This window comes from Channa argus, chromosome 5, assembly GCF_033026475.1.
Source record: "Channa argus isolate prfri chromosome 5, Channa argus male v1.0, whole genome shotgun sequence".
NCBI classification, from domain to species: Eukaryota; Metazoa; Chordata; class Actinopteri; order Anabantiformes; family Channidae; genus Channa; species Channa argus.
In genome coordinates, this window is record NC_090201.1 from 27891791 (window position 1) to 27913686 (window position 21896).

The following is a 21896-nucleotide window of genomic DNA, read 5'->3' on the forward strand; positions in this document are numbered from 1 at the left end:
CACCCTAAAATGATGTAGTAATCTAAAACACTGCATCACCCAGAATCCTGTGTGCTACAGCTTCCTGAACGTGGGGACACATCTGCTATTAAATGAAGAAATTCCTTTGCCATGGACAGTCAATGTCCAGTCACTTCACGTGGTGGACGGTAGCAAACGGAGGGATTTTGGACAAAGCACCAGTGTCGTCAGGACTGTCCTGGTGTTAAATCGGCTGAAGCACCAGTGTGTCTTTCTGCAGACTGTGCCAGTGGGGATTCCTCACAGGGTTGACATGGGAAGCCCAGAGGCATCCTTCAAATAAATAAACCAGCAGATAAATACATAAAAGATGGAAGCAGCTAGTGAAAGAGCATGTGCACATGCACACGCTTGTAGCTCAGTGCTACTCACCACGCGTGTCAATATGTGCGTCACTGCATTACACAACCCGTCTCCTGAACACGGCCTCATTGTGCAGCCAAAATTATTTTGTGATGTAGCTTTATTTTTATTTTTTTTACAAATGAGGCTCTGTGATGACTAATAGAAATATGCAGTGTTTCATTATGAACATCCACCCCCTTCTCTCACCCACCATCAGACGTTTACACTGAGGCCACAGGTGACATCGAGGTCCATTCAGGTCTAAGTAGAATGAGGAGCTGGTCTAACCGGGGTCATGGGTCCAATTGGTTCCTTGGATAGAATTTTTAAAAGTCTTCTGTTTGCATCCACCAACTGTATAAAACTGCATTATTTTAGCATAGCATAAAATTAGCGTAGCATGATCTTGTACACAGTAAATTGATCAATTGATTCTTGGTTATCACATAATGAGACAGTGCAACTTTACCTTTAGATCAGGCTGAACTGCTCCAAATTTGTACTTTATAATTTGTTGCATAAAAATGGGACTTGTGGTCTTATTACAGCCCATTATGGTCAATTACAGTAACCTCCTACATTTAGGAAAGAGTCCATGACAGCAAGTGGGATTCAGCTTTACTCTTCAGTGACATCTTTGTCTTTAGTAACTAAAATAAACGTAATATCTCCACAGCTCCAACAACCCCATGAGAAACTTACCTCGTCTCCCATGGAAAGATGGCTTAAAGGCTGATGTGGGTTTTCATTCAGCCTTGGGAGACTGAATAAGAAATAAGTGAATAATTAGGAGCAAAAAGGCAGAGAACAGCAGTAGCTGCTACCTGATATCCCCGTCTTCCCCTCCTCTAACACATAAATTTGAATAATCTCGCGCACAATGAGAGATAAGTTCTTCTTGAAGAAAACAGCCAGAAGCTTTGAGATATGGAAGAAAATGACACACATTCACTGTCGCACACACATAAAGGCACTGATGGACACAAAATCCTTTCCAACACTTTGTAGCTTTTATGTCTATTGATTTTTTGCTCTTACATGTGAGAACAGGGAAACGTTGGCATTCTGCACACTGAAGCTTACGCTGTTTCTGTCTCCGTGCTGCTGAGTCACATCGTACATCCATCAAAAATGTCAACACAGACATGAAGACAGAGATTTTATAATATTTATTCACACATTTGCATTCACAGTCAAATCAATCATTTTATCCACTTTGATGCTACTTGTTGAAGGTGGGATTATTACACTGTTCTGTATGAAACCAGCTACCAAAATCCAAAAAAGTGGGAAGTTTTTGGAAAAAACTCTCTGCTGCACATGTGTGGAGACAAACCAGTTGTGTTATGATGCTTATCCTGAACTTGCGTCTTGTAGAAACTTCCAGTTTCTGCTCCAACATTCGTCTTAACAAATGAATCCAGATGTCACCATTAACATGTGATACTCAATGAATATCAACCTCCCTTGAGTTCAGGGGCGGAGCTGAGCGGTGGCACCACACACAACACCACTTCCTGAACTGCGCCTTTGTCACTTGTGTGGAACTGTTCCTCGGCTGATGTTCCTCCTAGGAAGTTGAAGACTCTTCCCCCACCACTGCATTTATGTATTTATGATGGATGATCAGTGGAAACAGGATGAACCAGAGCTCAATTATCGGTGTCATGGCAAAAGTAATGAATATTTATGTACATGTGATTTGTTTCGTTTTTATTTTTTAATACATTTTCAAAAATTTCAAAGTTTTTTTCACGTTGTGATAATGGGGTATTGTTTGTAGAATGTAGAAGAAAATAATGGATGTGATCCATTTTGGAATAAGGCTGTAACATAACAAAATGTGGAAAAAGTGCTGGCGTAAATTCCAGCATCAGACAGAAGCTGAAAGTAACTCTCCACATCCTCACTTTTATGTTGTCAAACTACTCAATTCAGTTTACAGGTTAAAAAGGCTCCATGTCCACATCCTTCTTTGATACACAGAGTGGATTCTGGTCCGTGGGGGGGAAGAAGAGATCATTTTGAAATGGTTAGTTTTCAGTGAAAGAACTTTGAAATGTGCAGTTGCTAATTTCTGTCATGTTCTTATGTATGTATTTATGCTAATGTGTCGATTTATTGCTGTTGAGTGTTTTCTTTAAATCCAAACTATAGTGAGCAGTGTTGTGCTGCTTTCACTGTCTCCATTTGTTCTGGTTTGAAACTCCTGCATTGATCGCCCACTCACAATATGATGTTCTCACTCTCAATTATCAAGAAAGCCTCCCAAATGAGTCTCAGGGGGCAACATCAGCGCCTCAATTGTGTCATGTACAGTAGACACAAGAGGCTTCATAGTATAACAACAAGGAGTCGTTACAGCCTGCAGCATTATCACAAGTCTCTCTTGTGGCAGCGTTTGAGCTGATCTTTGTTCCATCTTCATTCTTCATCGTATCACCATCTCATTACTAAGTACGTCTTTAAATGTAGGACAAGTGTTGGTTTTACTCTGTCCCCAACCATTGACGTTTTTCTACACAAACGGATACATCAGCCTATTCTTATTCCCGGGCGTCAATAAACGTCCCTTTGTCCAGTCCCACTGCGTTACATGCTGAGCCTTAGGGTTCCCCGTTTGTGTCGTCGATCACTGATGGGAGCTTTCAGAACAATAGAAACCCCAGTGCTTCAGCTTTTGATGGCTAAAGATGGTCTTGTAGGTAGGTGGACAGGGTGGTGGATGGTGACAGAAAACCGGGGTTATGTTTGTAGTGGTTTGCTTTTATGAGTGATCCTGAAGTTGTTCTCTCAAACCTAACAAAGTATTTGTGTGCATAAAGTCTTTCCCATGGCATCAAATGGCGGCGCTCCTGGATGGTCCAATAGTCCTGTGGCATCAATATGATACATCAATTTGATGTGACGTTATCTGATGCTTTGGGATGAGAACGTGTTGGACACATCCAGTGCTTTGTGTTGCCGTTGACCACACAAGCTTTTCCGGCTCCGTTGCTGCATCATTCAAGATGTTACTCACATCCCACTTTGCTTCAGAAACAGCGACGTTATACTGCATCAACAGGAAAATGTGAGAATCTGTTTCCCAGTAGTACTTATTTTTTAGACCACGTCTAAAAAATATCCAGGTCAGTTTTATCCAAAAAAATGACAAAATGCAAAATGATCTCATATCAGATCATTTGTAAAAATAATTTTCCCACCTTCTCTTCCACTTTTTCCACCATCCTCACATCTGACCATCAAGCTTTTTCTACGTCCTCAGTAGAAATACATTTATGCCAACTGCACAGATGAAGAGATGAATATCCATCAGGACAACGTTGAGCAGGTGGCTCAGTTCATCCATTAAGGCTTCAACAGCACAATAAGTTTCGAAAGCCATCAGTGATGCAGCCAGCTAGAGAACAGAAAACCCGTCTTTCTTGCTGTCACAACATTTTTCCCTCAGTGCTTTTTCTCTCGGCTCGCTCTCACGCACCAGGTGCCCGATATCCCACGCAGCTCTTTCCACAAATTCATGTCTGAATGAAGCTGTAAGGAACATTAAAGTAAAAGCCTCCTCTGTCTGAATGATGAGCCATCACTTTATAGAAGCCAGCAGTGGAACATCTTACGCTGGCTAGAAAAAGTAAGTGAACTCTTTGGAAATTTGTTTAAATTGGACAAGAAGGACCCAACTACGTATTTGACCTCTAACAACTCAATCACTGCATTGTTCTTGTTCACACCGGACTCATTAATTCATGAAACTGGATGTGGGGATTATTTTGAATTCAACAGGAAGAATCTGCTGAAAACATCTTTAAGTGACTCAGGATCATAAATTGTTCATTTTCCTAAAGCTGGAAAAGTACTACAGACTAATCTTTAGTTATTTATGTTGTTAATTCTTTGGATATTCTTAGGAGAAGTGGACGTACATCTATGATGATTCCAAAGACAAGATGCAGGAGGTCAACTAGGTAAAGAAGAACCCAGAGTAACAGCTAAAGGCTTCAAGGAATCATTTGAAGTGAGTAATGTCTCTCATCTGATGATTTCCACGGCAGAATACAACAGAGGAAAGTGCTGCTCTGTAAAAGACGTCACTATATCTGAGCTTTATCAGACGGCCTCTTGAAACTTTGTGGACTGGCATAATGAGGTTGAAATGTTCAGGAGCAACATGCGGCATTAAAAGAACCACATTCCAACATAAATACATCCCAATGGTGAAGTATTGTGGTTTCCTCCATGACCAAGATTCAGGACTTTGTCAGGCTTTGGTCTGAGGTATGATCTGCACGACTGACTGGCTGCTCAGCATCAAGTACTGCAAAATGTACTTTTTACTTGACTAGAGAAACGTTTCTTGCACTCAGCATCACTGGGTAAACATTAACCTCTTGGCATCAGTAAAGCATCTTAAACAGTGTTAAACAACTTAAACAACTTTTAAAAGCACATTTTGATGTATTTGTACTGATATAGTAATACTGTCTAATAGCACTTTATTGTATACTTCACTACATTACAGACAGAAATATTGTTTAATTTACTCAACTACAGTTATCTAGCCGTTTTGCAAACTCGCATACTTCGTAAAAGTACACAAACACTAAAGTAAATTTGCTCATATTTTCCTTAAAATACTACTGCAAGTAAAAGTTCTAAGTACTGTACGATGATGATCAAGTTTTTTACACTAGGTACAAAAGTGATAGTATAATGCTAAAATACTTATTGGATTTGATGCTGTTAATAACTTAATGTGCAGGTTTTTTTTCTCAAAGGTGAACATTTGTGTCTGTGTTATTTTTATAAAAATCTAAATCTGCAAAAACTAGTAACCAAAGCTGTAAAATTAATGTAATGGAGTAAAACGTAGAATATTTTCCTCTAAGCTGTGGAGCAAAAGGAAAATTTTATTAAATCGAAATACTTTAAAGTACAAGTACCTCGAAAGTGTACTAAAATCCTGCACTGTACTAAAAGCTCCCTGCAGTACTGACTGGGCCAGTAGATGTAAAGCAAAGTTGCAGTTATGATACGGCTCATTGTTTTGGTAGAGACACCTAAAAAAATACTAACAGCAGAGTCAGCTGATCGTCTGATGTCATCTTAACTGGAAACATGAGATGATGCGAAGTGTTTGATCAATCTCTGTCTGGAGCAGCTCTTTGAGGTCGGTGTGCTGTGTCAGGGCCCTGACAGCATCAATAGAAAATGCAGCACAGACAAAAAAAAACCAAACATCTAAATTCATAGTAGGATGTGGCAAACAAAACACAGTTTTAGGAAAAACTAAACTGGATCTGTCAAGGAGGAATTGGATAGACACCATCTTCCAACAGCTGATATACTGTACGTAATGAGTCTCCCTGGACGGTTTCCTGAGGCACGAAGACAGAGGAAGAGTGAACATGTAGTACAATAAAAACGTTTACAGCTACGTCGCTGTACTTCATCTGCAGCACTAACTACCAGTGGATGCCAGCACTTAGAGTCTAATTGGGTTAAGTGAGGCTGGACTGTTGGAGGCCGTGCACTCTGACAATACTGGGCACTGTGTTTCGTTTGAAGTATTAACGCTAATACTTAAAACACAGAGTACATAACCTACACTGTAAATTCCGATTAGTTAACTTCACTTTTAAAAAAACGTTCAAACAGCAACAACAAAACATGTGGAAAGGGGCTGTGTGTACTGACTGTGTGTACTGACTGTGTGTACTGACTGTGTGTACTGACTGTGTGTACTGCGCTTACAGTTGAGTTTAGACAACTAAAGAGACTCTGTACAGTGCAGGGAGACTGTGGCGCAGGAGGTGGAGCGGTCGTCCGCTGGATCCCCTACTCCTCCAGTCACGCGTCAAAGTGTCCTGAGCAAGACACCGAATGCCCCATTTGTTTCTCCCAGTGACCAGCTGCACAGCAGCTCCCCCATCGGTGTGTGTGAGTGTGTGTGTGTGCGAATGGGTGAATGAGAAGCAGAGTAAATAATCTGAGGACCAATATGTAGAAAAGCTCTATATAAGTGCAGAGCATTTACAGGAAAATTTGCTCTAGGTTTACTTTTCTTTTACTATAGATTACTCAGAATTACTATTTTTACAGGTTTAATGTGCTATGTACCATATTCCAAACAACACACTTCATTAATGTTGAATTTCCTGCAACTTTGAGTGTGTGAGTTGTACTTCAACAGGAAACTGATTTACTAGTTAAAACTGTGCAAACTTACTTTAAAAACATCAAGTAGTTGTTACTGTTACGTCAAAGATTCAAAGTGTTTATTGTCATATGCACAGACAGAAAGCATGTTTCCCAAGTTAGGTAGTGCAGTTCTTAGTAAAGGCGATTTTGTAACTTTAGTATTTCAGAATCAGTTATACACAATTTTTCTTGTTGCTCACATTCTCTTCAGTCATGGTTTGATAACAACTCAAACTGAGCCATGATGCTACAAGTTTCCTACAAGTTTTCCTGTCAAAGTCAAACCTCTTTGGTCAATTGCTGCCTCCTACTGGTGCAGTGACTTTAGTTTGAGGAAAGTTCATACTGTTAATAAACAAGTAAAGATTGCTCATTTATGTAAGTTATGTAAGTTTATCTGGGCCCAGGGTGGCCCTTGGTGGCTGGATGGGGCCACACCTGGTGGGGTGGGATTTGAGCCTGTGGCCTTCTGCATCCCAAGCCAATGCACGCGAACAGAACACATGACATATTTTAATTAAAACCCAGGCTAAAGACGTGGGTCTCAAATTTGCTTTTAAAAACATCAAGACTTTCTCTAAATATCTAAATATAAATATATTAATCTGAAACTGAATTCTATTTTAAAGGACTCGTGATGTTTGTCTGGATGGTGGTGGGAAGAAGAAAACTCAAGTACCACTTTTCCATCATCCATCACTTCACATGGAAGTTCCCATCTGTTCAGACATTTGGCCCAAAGAACAAACAAATACTTGAGCTGATGTAATTACACTAAGACACCCCCCCCCCCCCCCCCTCGCCATGGGACCCCCCGCCTCCACGTAGCTGTTTTTGAACAACAACCATAAACATGGAGCTGTTGGACAGTATTGCATGTTTGATAACAGCATTTCAGATGCGACCTCCGCCATCTCCAGAGCTGGTGGCTTTGCTCCAACACGGCTCCACAGTGGCTTCTCCTGCCATCTGATTAGAGCAGAGCGCTGCCAAGAGAGCTGCTGTGTCTCTACCTTGAGACGTGTGCTGGTGATTAATAATGGTTATTTCATTTTACACACAAATGTCAGCAACTGATCAAGTAACAGCTACCTAATCACGTTCTGTGGGCTCTTTATTCAGACTTAAGTTATGCATTAAATTAGTTTACTCGGCGAGAGGCCACTCTGACCTTTCAAGGATAGAAAATTGCCAGTAAACTGTGATTGAATGTAGGAGCAGGGGCTCGCTGAGCGGTGCATCACACTTAGCACAAGTAAAATGCAATTCTTTTTATAATGTGAAGGTGTCACAATCATGACGACGGGATTCAACAGGCAGTTAGACATGGCTGAATCACTGTAGGGCTGTGGATTGGCGAGAGTCTGTCTCAATGTACAGGAATTACAATTTGATATATTGTGAGATATTGCAATACTACAAGGAAGGTTTTATATTGTAGTTCCTTTAAAAATATGCATGTTTTTACTCACACAAACTAAACCACCGTCTGCATCCTGGTTTGCATTTAAACTCTTAATTGAATGTACAAATCTATAATGTTTATGAGATTCAATACAGTAATATTGTGATACTCCAGTGTATCAGTGTTGTTGTCACACACCAACACTGAACGGGACCTAATGGGCCCAAAGGGTCAGAGTCTCTGAAGGATGTGTCCATGCATGTCCATGTTAGAGACATTAGACAGTTATTTATTGTCTTTAGAGTCCCCGATTAATGTGACACGCACAGAATACAATGAACCAAATGACAAATAATTGTCTCTTCAGTTATGGATTCGAATAATATGAGTATTTCTACCGGAAAATAAAGTAGCACAATACGGATACAATAGAAGAGCAGTGAGATAATTAGCTTTGAGCTAAATGCTAAATAAGTCTTTACTAAGGAGTTAAACTCACACACTGTATGTCACAGAGTCTAGTGATGCTACAAGCCCCCCCCCCAAAAAAAAAAACTGAGAGGGTAGAAGCTCTGACAGGATGTGTGATGTGTGAACAGTTGTGTCTGGGATCAAACATGTGACTGGTCATTTCTCTAACCGCCCCTGTATTTACCAGAGCTGCTCCCGTCTCCGTGGCAGCAGCGATTCATTATATTCCCTCTGATAGCTGAGTGTAACGTCTGAGAGAAATTCAATACAACAGTTCAATCACCTCGTAATGTGGTCGCAAATCTGCACATAAAGCATTTTCCTATAGAATCACACACAAAACGTTTTGTCTACAGTTTGGCAGGAAAATTCATCAAATGTGTTTTTTTTTCTTGGTCTGGAGACACAAAGGTTGTTTTTATGAAACCTTACAGTGAAATATGGCAGGAAGGAGGTGAGACACAGTGATGTCCACTAACCTAATTGTAGCATGTTTGTGTGAAGGACACGCTGTCTCAGCTGCTGTAGCAGCATCGGTATCCATCCACCAGGCAGGAACAAGATATCCGACAAGTGTCAGCAACAATCAGACTTTTCATGCTGGGAAAAAGTCATTTATTCATATTTTATTGTCCATTCTTTATTCATACATCCATTATCTGTAACCTCTGGGGGCTGGAGCCTATCCCAGCTGTTATAGGCCCCACCTGGGACAGGTCTACAGTCTGTCTCAGGGCCAACACAGAGACAGACAGAAGAGCTGTCCAGGGTGGGGCATGTCTTTGGAGTATGCACACAGAAAGGCTGCACAGGATTCGAACCAGGGACCTCCTAGCTGTGAGGCAGCAGTGTTAACCACTCCACCACCATGCTGCTGTCTATAGATGAAAGAGGCAATTCAAATATGAATAAATGACAAACCACAAAATAACTAAAACAAAAAAAAGTCTGAACGACAGGTTTGATTAATCATATGCAAATCTGGTGGATAAAACCGCTGCATGTCATCAGTGTCATTTTTTATAATTCCACACATGAGACAAACAGGAGCAACACAACAACCGGTGCGTCAGAAGACAAGAAAAAATTTAACAAGAAGACAGCGACAGCGACATTTCAGGGATTTGAGTAGGTGCTTAAAATGTAAATATGGGCTAAAACACTAAAAGAATAAGCAGCGTGTATCTACACACAGGTCTTTCTCTGCGTGTCACGTGATGGTGATGATGTTCAGCAGGTGCATCCAAACCTGAGCTTTAGAGTCGTCAGAGATGTGGATGCTGGTTGTGGTGACTTCTTTTTCTTCACTGGTTGCCGTGTTGCTGTGTGTAGAATAGTTTGTAATGTTGTCGAAAATGACACTGATGATATAAAACGGTGATTTTTCAAACCTGTCGTTCAGACTTTGACCGAGCATCACAGTGTGACCCAGGTATGTTGGTTTATCATGTATTCACATTTTTATTATGTTTCCATATGTTTTGTCACATCTTTGACAATCTTACATGTTCGGCTGAAGGTTTGAGCTACATGTGATGGACAAAGTCTTTACGTGAGCAGCTGTAATAGACTTATGGGGGACGTCTGTGGAACTTTTCTCCTGTATTACAGAATCATATTCCCTGAAACAACAGGAGTGTGTTTGGGTTTCTCCACAGATGTTCTGGGAGGTTTAAATGTGGGTCACTCCTCCTGGTCTGTGAGTGGTCCCCTGACCCCGCTTCACTGTGAGGATGGTGTCAGCAGCTGTCAAATCATTTATGACCAGTTGCTGCAAAAGGTTAATTGGTGTAAAACCAAGTGATCCCGGACAGATGGACGCTGGTAACACGCTGAGATTATTTAACCTTTATGACTTTGTTTCTCAGCGAATCATCAGTGAATCCACTAGAAATACAGAGGGAATTAGTGAGTAGTTTCATTTTCCGAAAGCTGCCATCGGTAGCTGATCACATGTGGAGCAATTCACATAAATCAGAAAAAAGGTGAAGAAATGTCTTCTGAGAGCTGTTAAAGACCAAACTCAGGCCAACGCGCTCCTCTCCTCGCGTGCTCATGCATAATAACAGGAGTTCTGCTCAGTTCCGAAGCTTTTTTTTTTTCCGCGCATTCGTGCGTTTCTGTTGTGGCAGTGGGAACCACGGAGCTGCACGAACGCGCGTGGGTGGAGAGAGAGAGGGAGAGAGGGAGAGGTGGGCTTCTGTCCTCCGGCTCCGTGAGCAGACTCCACATTCAGCGCACAAACGTTCAGCAGCACAGAGCTCCACCTTGCTGCTCCTCCTTCCCGCAGCATCCGAACGCAGACAGGTGACCGTGGACCCGGGCTCGCGGGAGCAGTGAGGAGCGTGTCGCCGACGGCTCGGCTCCCGGCGGAGCGCACTCAGCAGCGCCGCTTCAGCGCCGTCTCCCTCCCTCCCTGTCCTCACACCTTGTTTTCACGCTCGAGGAAACTACACCTGCAGGTGTGAGCTCATTCACTCCCGTTATTAAGTATGACATCAGAGGCGATCGTGGGCTGGTTCGTGCAGGTCTCCACAGGCGGAATACCGGGGTAGCCTACAGGAATTAACGGGGAGCTCTAACTACTTCTTCGCTGTTCTCCTGAACCACTGATGCCGTCTCCTCCTTTGATTCCTCTCCTCTAAAATCCTGAAATGGGTCCTCAAGCAACAAGCGACTGTGGCTGCGTGCAGCAGCAGCAGCAGCAGCAGCGTTTCGGGGGGACAACGCACTGGTGAATCGGTCGCTCTGGATGTGTCAGGATCTACCTGCGGATTTACAGTAGCCCATCCACCTGACACCTGAGCTTCCTCCGCTGGATCGACGACAGCAATGAACTCGATTGCTGGATTCGTGAAACTATCCTAAAAAGTGCTTCTACATTTCCCCAGTCGGAGTCTGTGGCGGAGCTGCCTTGATTTAACTGTTGGTGGGGAGGGAGCGGATCCAGTCATGGGGAGGCACTCGCACACGCACCCCCAGCTAAAGCCCTTCTTTACATTCCGGATGTTGTGGATGGTTCATGCTTTCCTGGACCTCGCCGGTTCCCAGGAGATTTACGCGCCGCACTCGATCCGGGTGGAGGGCGACGTGACGCTGGGGGGGCTCTTCCCAGTCCACGCCAGGGGGGTTCCGGGAATACCGTGCGGGGACATCAAGAAGGAAAACGGCATCCACCGGCTCGAGGCGATGATGTACGCCCTGGATCAAATTAACGGCGACGACGAGCTGCTGCCCAACGTCACCCTGGGCGCGCGGATCCTGGACACCTGCTCCCGGGACACGTACGCGCTGGAGCAGTCTCTAACTTTCGTGCAGGCGCTCATCCAGAAGGACACGTCGGACGTGCGGTGCACCAACGGGGAGCCGCCGGTGTTTGTGAAGCCCGAGAAAGTTGTCGGGGTCATTGGAGCGTCGGCCAGTTCGGTGTCCATCATGGTCGCCAACATCCTGCGCCTCTTCCAGGTAGGAGCCGCACGTTCCTCTCCTCCACCTGCGACACACACACACACACACACACACACTTTTCCACATGCTTCACAGTGGAGATGCTGGAGGCCTGTTGCCTCTCTGAGTCTCCACTGTACTGGAGGATTTATTTCTTCTCACCCAAATCCAATTTGTAATGGATTCCTCTACAGTATCCGCCACCCCCTTCCCACGCCTGCAGCCTGTGAGCCTGTGAGCTGCTTTTGTGGAAAACCCTCTGAGAGACATGTGTGCTGTGGGACTGGGACGCTGGGCCTATGAAGAGTCCTTGGGCTCAGGTTGGAGCTGTAGAGGACGGTTTGCTGTTGACTTCTAATCACTGACTGCCGGGTTGAGGTGGTCAGTAAGAAGCTTTTAGTCAGAGTTTCGTGGCCTTCATAGCGATTTCCGGATGGATTCAAATGCTGTTTGTGTTACAGCCAAATGGTTCCTAGTGTTTGATGATTTTAGTCTAAATGAAACAGGCTGCATTGTGCTAAATGGTTTTTCTGACAAAAGTTAAAGTTTTCAGGGGCTGAGTGCATCACTTATGCCCTGCATTTATTTCTTATCCACTTTTATTCCATCTTAAACGCAGGCTGTTGCTTCTATGGAGTTCTGACAGAATTTTAATGCAAAAACATTTAAACTCCGTTTGCATTTGGTTTGGAGGGATCAGGTTTAGCTTTGTTAAAGTGAAGACTGAAGGAGAGAGAGAGGAAGAGCTCCTCTGCTGTGGATTCTCCTCCAGTTCTACTGCTGCTTGTTGAACATCATCATCATCAGTTTCACAGCTGCACAGATATCTTCAGGATACTTCAGTGCAACTGGCTCCTCGGTCCTGTACAGTAGCCTCTGCTTGATTTCTCCGTTCCTGTAAAAAGTCGTTCATAAGTATGATGACTCGGTTTATTACTCTGTGTTCACTGCAACTAAAGCTGGTTCCCTTCGGTCCCCATCCCTCACCAGCCCTCGACAGGTGAAGCTGGAGATGAGGAGGAGCTTAGTGAAGTCAATCAGTTGTATTGTCCCCAGTTTGTCTCATGTTTGGCCTTTTCTCAGTCTGCAGTCTGCAAGTTCTTAGGTGGCGGATGGATGTTTGGATGGTTTAAGATGTTTTATTTCTTTCCGAGTTGCAGCTCAGTAGCCTTTGTACGTGTCTCAAAGCTTTGGCTTTGGGCCTGTTCTGACTCTCGCCAGCTTCTTATCTAAAGCAGATTTAGACAATAATTTATTGGCCATGATTGGTCAGGCTGGATTTAATTTAACAGACATTAAAAAAGCAGAAAGTTTTCACAGTGAAGCTGTGTGAACAGACAGTCGGCCTCCTCGTACGTCCCGGTGTGTCCACCTCACCACGTGACTACATGCAGTCACGTTGGGAGCAGGAATCAAGGTGCTGAAGGTTAATGGGTCAGATATGGCAAAGATTTGGGAGGGAGTGGGGGTGACGTGATAAAATGGAGGCTAATTAATCTCCCTGTCCCTCCCTAGAAAAGTCAGTTACGGCTGCTGCCCCCCACCCCAAAGGTCAGCTCAGAGCCAACAAAATGTCTGTGCAGTACATGTAGGGCAGAGATGTGGGTTTTTGAATTCATGGCACAGTCTTATGTGACATGTTAAAGCTGGTGTCCCAGTTACTCAGTGTTTAACTGGGATTGAGAAAAAGGGACGATTCGTTACCATGGAGAGCTTTGATTGATTGTGTCCCAGGGACCAACTTTCTGAGTGGGGACCAACCTGAGGACCAATGTCCTGGGTAGTGAGGGACACATTAACCATTACCAAGGACAGTTTCAGTGGAAACTATTCAAACTGAAAGTCAGTTTTTTATATTTATTCTTATTCTTTTTTTTAATCTTCAAAAGCAATAAAATGCACATAGAACAGTGTTTCTACAGAGTTCTTTCACAAAAACATTGATTCCTACAGTGAATCCACAGTCAGGGACCACCAGAGGGCCGGGTGCCACCGTTTGAAAGCCCCTGTGTTAAAACATTCCCCCATCTTCCCATTTCCACTTCCCCATAACTACAATTACTATCGTACTTAGTATCTGTATTTGTGAACACACCATTCATTTAATGACTGTAGCTGTTGTAGTTTTGACCCAAAACAAGATGTTTTTCATGTTCAGGTGTTTACTCAACCTGAGGAGCCACATGCCTCCGTTATCATGGTTATGGAACCTTTAAAAAGTGTGTTGATTAGTATCATGACAAAAACTTTGTTCATATTTGTACACAGACACCCCTCTTTGTTCAGGCTAGGTAGTATCTTCCAGCTGGACAGTACCACATCCTGTAGTAACAGGTGAGCATGTGGAGCTAACGAAATGACAACCTGTTGACTCGTTTAACCACTTAAGAATCCACTTTTTCATTTTAACGCGTTCCGTTAGTGACGTCAGCAGATACCAGGTGACACCTGGTAGTTTTATTTTGTCCCGAGAAGATGGACATCATACACTTTGGGAGTGAGACTATTCGGGCACATTTTGAGGAAAAGCATTTGCATCTGGTCCGAGCCAGCTTCTGGGTACTTGTACTCGTACTCGTAAAACTTCTCAGATACTGCGCCTGGTACCACGTTAGCCCCTGCAGGTAGGTGGAGGTGGAAAAATGCCTGTGGTATAAAGCTGTTTTATCTAAATGTCTGTCACTTCTTAGTTCGCACTGAAACATTGCTGTGACAGTTTTCTACAATGGCTCCAGGAGACACTAAAAAGTGATGCACATTGAGATCTGTCAATGTATTTTCAGTTCCAGCACGTTTCTTAATGCTATGCCTGTGTTAGATATTATATTTGGTTTAGTTTTGTGTATTTGCAAGTGTTTTCTCAAATTGCAACTGTACCTCCCCCTAAATCTGGGCTTTGTTCGTCTTTTTTCTTTTTCTGTTATTTTAATTGAAAGTTGCTTCGTTTAGGTCGCCGCCATGTTCGTTTTAGCAGAACGTACGTCCCTTCTTGTAGCATTTAACTGTCACAGATTGATGAGGATTTATGAGAATTGTGCAGCACCTCATTCTAGAAGTAAAACTCTTTAGGACTTGTATTGGTGATTACTCAAATGTAGGTACTTGTAAAAAGAATGAATGATAATCATAATAGGAAGAAAACCTTTTACTTATTTATTGAATAGAACAGTGTAGCTGTAAAACATAATAACACAGCAGCAATTCAAAGTATATTTACTGCACTTTGGACTCTGTAGGATTGTGAGAGGGACTGAAAATATTTAATGCATGAATCTCCTGATCACATCATGAGCAGATTCATTTTCCACCAGTGATTTGTAACTGATTTGGGAAACACAGAGTAAAAATGAGGTCCCGCTGAACACAAACCACAGGGAACCATCATAAAATAAATGGTTAATGAAACACTGTGTGCTGTGGCCTCTGAAAACAATGATGGTCACAGCGATGACACATTTTTTAGTGTCAATATGTTTCACCTCAGGGGTAAAAACAGCTGAAACCATGAGTTGCAAATGCTGACGCTCGTGTTAACAGATGAATAAACGAGTCATACCTGTACATACAGGTATGACCCTGAGCAGACCTTTTCTCACCCTCTGAGACTCAGCTTTTATGTCCTCTGACTTCCCACCCGGTCTCTCTAGGTGTGTTTCATTACTCCTGAACACACAGGTGCATGTTGACGAGAAGATACAGGCTCATTAAGCCCCCTCCCCCTCCTCCCTCCTCCTCCCCGTCACTGCACATTATTGAGGGTCCACACGGTGGCAGACGAAATGAAAACTGAACGTGTCCCCTCCCCCTGTTCTACAAACAAGAGCAGATGTCTTCAGGGCCACTGCAGCATTTTATGTTGTTTTTAATTCGGAGGGTGGGTGCGGCCACTCTGCTTTCATATGTGTCTGATAATTAGACAGGTGGGCGGGTTCGGGTGCTTTGGAAAGACGCGGCACGTTCGGCCGGGTTTTCATTTTATCAGCGGAGATGCTGCTGATGCTAATGGGAGTTAATGGGCGAGGTGTTAAAGCCCATTAGGTAGATACACTGTGTTATGACTCCACCATATGTGACGATATTGATGTTGATAATCCAAAGCTCCGAGCAGGAAACACACACGTATAGTCAGGACGGATGTTGTCCAGGCCGGGGACTCACTTAGAGGACACCTTCACTGATATTAAACTTGCTTCTTCTGGTTCTGGTCTGAGTAGCACATGTAAATGAATAAACATATCTTTTCTACTTCTAGCTGAAAAATGACATCACTTGGAGGAACCTTCCGCTCACATTATGTCATCTCGTGGCTCACACTATATAAATATTTGAATTTGGGGGAGTCAGAGGGAAGCTGCATTACCTCTGCAGAGGACTGCAGGCTTGGAGGGTTGTCGAGGTTACGTGAGCTTGCTGTCTGTCTCTCCTCAGACCCACACATACAGGTTTTACTTGGTTTTTCCTCATTTGACAACATGCGCACACTTCACTTTGCGCTCATCCATCAGCACTTCACTGTGTTGTGTCGCCTCCTTTTTACAAGCTTTGATCCAGTTTGTTAGCAGTGGACACTACAACCCTACTGCAGTACATCAGCTTCACTGTAACTAAAGTAGCTGCTAGGTTACTCAACACTGATGTATTATTCTGGGTGAAGTGGTTAAAATCAGCTGCACCTTTACCTGTTCAACACTGAGTTCAGATATTCACACATTCTTCAGTTTTCATTCATTGCTTCATAGTGTTGTTGTTGTTTTTAGCCATAATTAACCTAATTTGCAGCAGCACATTTCTGCACCGGCTTCATCAGGTTCAAAGCTCTGACTCTTGCCAACAGAATGTTTAGTTTAACAGCTCTTTCCTACCTGGACTCCCTCATCCAATTTCTTTTCTTTGCTGTTTGTTCCTCACTTTTAAGTTGTTCTGGATAAGTATCTGCCATATGACCACATGTACGTTATCAGCTGAATCACATCCGGTTTCTTTAAGCAGCAACTCTCTGCCGTGTTTGTAAGTTCATGTTTGATCAGATTCCTGTATTTACTGCTGTCACATCCTGTTTTCGCCATCGCCAACACTCACTGTTGGATTCTTCTACCCATGTACATAATATGGCAAAGTTCGGAAACTGACTTGAACCACAGGCTCATAAAATACAGATTTCGTCTGGACTAGATTTTATTAACAGCAAGCAGTTCTCTCTTAAAAAATATCAAATCCAGGAGGGAAAAGAGGGAGAGATGAACTCATCCCTGCCTCTAATATTACCAGGTGACTACACCGATAAATAACAGCTACCTTAATAAGACTTAAGGCCTGTGACTCTTCACAAGCAGCCTAATTTGTGATTGTGTGGAAAAACGGCTATGAATTAATGTGATGAGTTGGGGGACGCAGCTGAACTGATCTTTTTGTTGACAATAATTAGCACAATTAGCACAAACAGCCGCGGTAAAAAAAACAGCAAATACCCTGCAGGTTGAGATCAGTACTGACAGCACATCGGTCAGATCTCTGCTGTCTCTCCGTCTCTGTGCATGATGCTGTTAGTAGCTATGAGCCCAGGTAACAGAGGGGTAATGGTACAGTTCTCTGTGGGGGAGGTGGGATTTTGTCTTCATTAAAAAGAATCTGCAAGTGTTTTGACCCGCTCCAAACTGTTATGTTACGCCTCGGCCTCTTAGCTCAGTACGGGCTCATGAAGGAAACAGGACACAGTTTGATGGATTAACACTGAATCAAGTGGCCAAAATAGATCACTGTGAGCTGCATCTGCTAGAAAATCTCATTGGATAACTACACCAGTAAGTGAGTGGAGCTGACTTTATCCACTGGCTCAGGCCTGTGTGAGTCACCCACTGACTCATGAGCTGTGCCGCAAGGTAAAGTTTCATGTTTACCTCGAATACACCTGAGGTTCGCAGCGTCACACAATGACGCTCACGAGAAAGTGAGAGCTTCTCTGTCAGTTCCAACTCTCAGACAGATAACACTGTGTATGCTGCAGACTTTAAAACACAACAGCGGCCGTAATGGCTCGTCTGAAATCACTGCAGGGTGATTCCTGGGTGGTGGAGTCTGTGTGGAGTTGGCCGAGGTTTAGGCTTTCAGTTTCCTGACAATTTCGGCCACGCTGTGTGAGACAATGTGGAGCTGCAGTGCATTTTTAGCAGCTTCTCTACAGATTAATGCAATTCAACGTGTTTTACAGAAGATTAAAAGTTAATAAAAAGGCGAAACAAGCAACGACAATGAAAGATAAAAACTGTCAAAATATATAATAAAAATGTACAAATAATAACCAATAAGACTATTTAACTTTTCTCCCCAGCTTATCCCGTCAGTTCAGGGTCACCACACTGGATCTAGTCCACATGTTGATATGGCCCAGTTTTTAGTGGACCTTGGACCAACACTGTGTGGCTGGGGCTGGGGCTGGGGATGGGCTGTTGGGGGTTCAGTGTCTTGCCCAGGGACAATTTGACATGTGGTTGTGAAGAGCGGGGCTCGGACCTCCGACCCTACGGTCAGTGGGCGGCCGTTCTACCAACTGAGACACTGCTCCAAAACTAGACTATTTAAAATAATTTAAAAAGAAATAATAATAGTAAAGTTGACATGGCACACGACACGGGGGCAGTAAGACAACTATAGGACAGTGAGACCAATGCACACAAAAATATTGATTAAACAAATATAAAAACTGAATAAAATCTCAAACTGACGAGCTAGGGTTCATTTACATGTAAATAACTGGAACCTTGGTTTTATTTTCTTTTTTAAAGCATTAAAATTCACACGGGGGCCTGTTTGAGTAGGCGTTAGCTTTCCACTGAAAATATTTGGATTTTTAATGTCATTTTGTCATTTCCTGCTTCGTGTTTTCGCAGATTGGTCGTATAAGAATTTCAGAGTTGAGGCTCAATGTGTCACGTTGGGATACGTGAGGCTGAACACGCTGGTTTAATGGATGACGGAATAACTGGATTAATGAGACTCTCCGTGATGTGGATGTTCCCTCCACACTAATCTGCTGATTGGGTTTCACACAGTACGTCAGCCCAGCACTGAGGCTCCTGTGCCACTTTCCGGGGCTGTATTCCACATTTTCGCCGACCTCACACACTCGCAGCTCTTGGATAGACTTTTTGTCTGACCTATATTCAGTGAAGTGCCACAACAAGAGTGCTGATTCATTAAAACTCTGCTTGGGTTGGATGCCGTGTTTGCCCCCACCCACCCTGCATCCATCGTTCCTTACTTCAGATGGTCCCTGCAGAAGAGAGATAAAACCAGGCTGAGGAGGGAAGCAGTCACATTTAGAGGTGCTGATGTTTTTCAAAAGTGGGCAAAAAGCATGGCAGCACTTCCCTGTGCTCCTGTTTGACAGGAGGTTTGATCTTGACTCACTTTGGTGCCTGTTGCTGGGAGAATTGCTGCTCTGTGTTACTTTAATGAATATGAATGACTTAGCTGGTGGTACAGAACTCCTGTCTTTGATGCAACCTCCTGCATTAGAAGTAGCACCTAATATTATCATTCACACTTCCCAGTGTTTGGTTAATGAAGTTGTTGACTCCTCCTTTATTGCTTTAAAGGGCCATGTGGCCTTTTTTTGACATCGAAGTGGAGAAATGAAGAAGAGGAACTTAAAGTATGAAACGTTTAAAATGATGTTTTTAGGCTGAAACACTGACAGTGGATTGTTGTGTAGGAAGCTACTCAGTCGTTTATGTGGAGATTCAGTGGAGATGCACCTGATCGATTTCGCTGGGCTTTAAAGTGTGTTTCAGCTCATGGTTTAGTGTCCAGTGGCAAAACAAACTCTCTTTCTCCGGTTCAGAGAGGATGCAAACAAGGATTAGGCAGCATCCATCTCCTTTATTGCACGCAGCAGGGACACATTTGAACAAAGTTGGTTCCTCCAAGTTACCTGTTTTGTCTTTACATGGTGGCTGAGATACTTTTTAAAATACCTCTCAAATGATCAAAATCACGTTAAAGAAACATAAGCAGCAGCAACAGAGATGTACAATAGGACTGATCTCATCGGTGTCCTAATCATACTACACCCATAGCATGAGCCATGGTGTTTTATATTTTGGTTACATGCAGTTTATGAGGAGCTTTACTTAATGTTTAAAAGCAAAAAAAATATCACATGACACCTAACTGCTTGATCACATCTGCACCACAACGTGGTCGGTTTGGCTCTTAATCACTGATCTCGCTGCTTCGTTTTTAGCACGTAATAGCTGTTATCACAATAAAAACTCTCAAACAGCCATAGTCCATAACCTGCTCAGCAGGAGACAGCAGACAGACCCGGTCAGAGAGAAGCTGGTGAACTGTGTGCAGCATTTAGTAGCTAAAGAGCGGATATTTCCCTCAGCAGGTGGTGGAGACCAAACACTGAGCTGAAAGACCGGAACTAGTTTCCATAAATCCACATCAGTCACATTTATCTGTAGCTGCTGGATGTGAAACTTAGAAATTGTTTCATCACAAGTTCAACGTATTAACTCAAAGATGGCCATATGTAAAAGTTGTGACACTGATGCAGATTTCTTCAAAATGAATTGATAATTGTCGATGGGTTATTAATGACATCATTAGGAAGCCGTGTTACATGTTGTTGTGAATGTGATATAATAGTCGTCTGCATTATTCCTCCTCCTTCCTCGACCAATCTGTGAGGTATAAAATGGTCTAAACAAGTCTTAATCTGCAGAAATCCTGGAGGCAGCAGCAGGAGCAGCAGCCTCCCCCTGCTCTCTCTCCATTTCGACCCCCAGTCCTCGTGCCGCTGCCTCACAAAGCTGCAAGCCTGGCATTCTATTAATCCAGCACCCAGGAGGGACGGCTCTCAACTCGACTGCTTCTCTCCTTGTTTTGGGGTGTCTTTGTGTTGCTTCTCAGCTTGTCACAGCTGCTTGGGAAGCCTGTTTCTCCTCGCTGTCTTTGCTAAGTATAAAAGAATTGCTGTGGTAGATGTAGTGAGTCCTCTGAGACGCACACAGCCACACAGGCCCATCCATTACCAAAGCACAACAGCTCCACTGGGTCCAGACTCTGTTTCCTGTGCTAGTTGGTGCAGTTTTAGATTAAAACACCTTGTTCCAGCCTGTTGATGCAGTTTTGGGCTCAGATCTATTTAGTTCAGTGGTGCTGAGTGGTTTTTCATCCTCTGGTTTAAATTGAGCAAATTAAATGTCATCACAGAGCAGACTTTTTAAAAATGGATAGAAGCTCAACTCTGCTTTTTAAACAAATTACACATTTCTGGCAAATGATTGAGAGGCTGAGGAGGAGAAGCAGCATATGAAGGTCATGTGTGAGATCAACATTTTACTTTATAAGCATGTAGCTGCATGACTGGCTTAGTTCTCAGAGTTCTAGCTAACATGCTAAACAGAGAACACTTAGATTCTTACACACATTGTTCAGGTGTTCTGCAAAGTGCCTAAAGCTGAATGGACGTAACAAATGCATGTTAAAACAACTGTGACAGGTTTGTGTGCTGCCAAAGATGAGCAGAGGGAAAGTGACCTGCAAAACAATTAACCTGTCACTCAGTGTTTGGGTGAATGTTTGCTGCTTAGTGTCAGCAGCATCTTGCAGGTGAGGTGCGTTCACAAAGTTTAGGTCCACTGTGTTTCACAGGGAAAAGCCTGCGTGCGATGGCATTCAGGAACAGTGCGGAGTGCATGAAACACACACATACACACACTCTGCAAATACTCCTAGTACTAATACTACTACTGCAGCCTTTAGGCAGCTGAGAGAAATACCGCAGTAAAAGTCACTAGGTTCCTAATGACTCTTAGTCAAACGTAGTACTCCTGCTCTACTCCTCTGTTCTGCTTCTGCTTTATCGAAGGGCCAGAGGATGCTTGTTGCCATGGACACCCCACATTGCCATAACCACTGCACTAGTGCCTGCTAATTACAATTCACTGGCTACTACACATTACCCATCTGTACTCTAGTATTCATTCTTTAAAAATAC

At 43.3% G+C, this 21896-nt stretch overlaps 1 protein-coding gene across 4 annotated transcripts in view; it reads left to right on the forward strand.

The window, feature by feature from the left end:
- The first annotated feature begins 9757 nt into the window (after positions 1–9757).
- Positions 9758–21896, forward strand: part of grm7 (glutamate metabotropic receptor 7) — a 210948-nt gene continuing 198809 nt past the window's right edge. For 3 of the 4 annotated variants that reach the window (XR_010914455.1, XM_067505107.1, XM_067505105.1), the window contains exon 1: positions 9760–11908. Coding sequence is in view for 3 of the 4 variants with exons in the window: in XM_067505107.1 (XP_067361208.1) it covers positions 11396–11908 (513 nt within the window). In the remaining variant the exon portion in view is untranslated. Of the gene's footprint in view, positions 11909–21896 lie in introns of all 4 variants that reach the window. The other variant, XM_067505108.1, reaches the window with a different exon arrangement.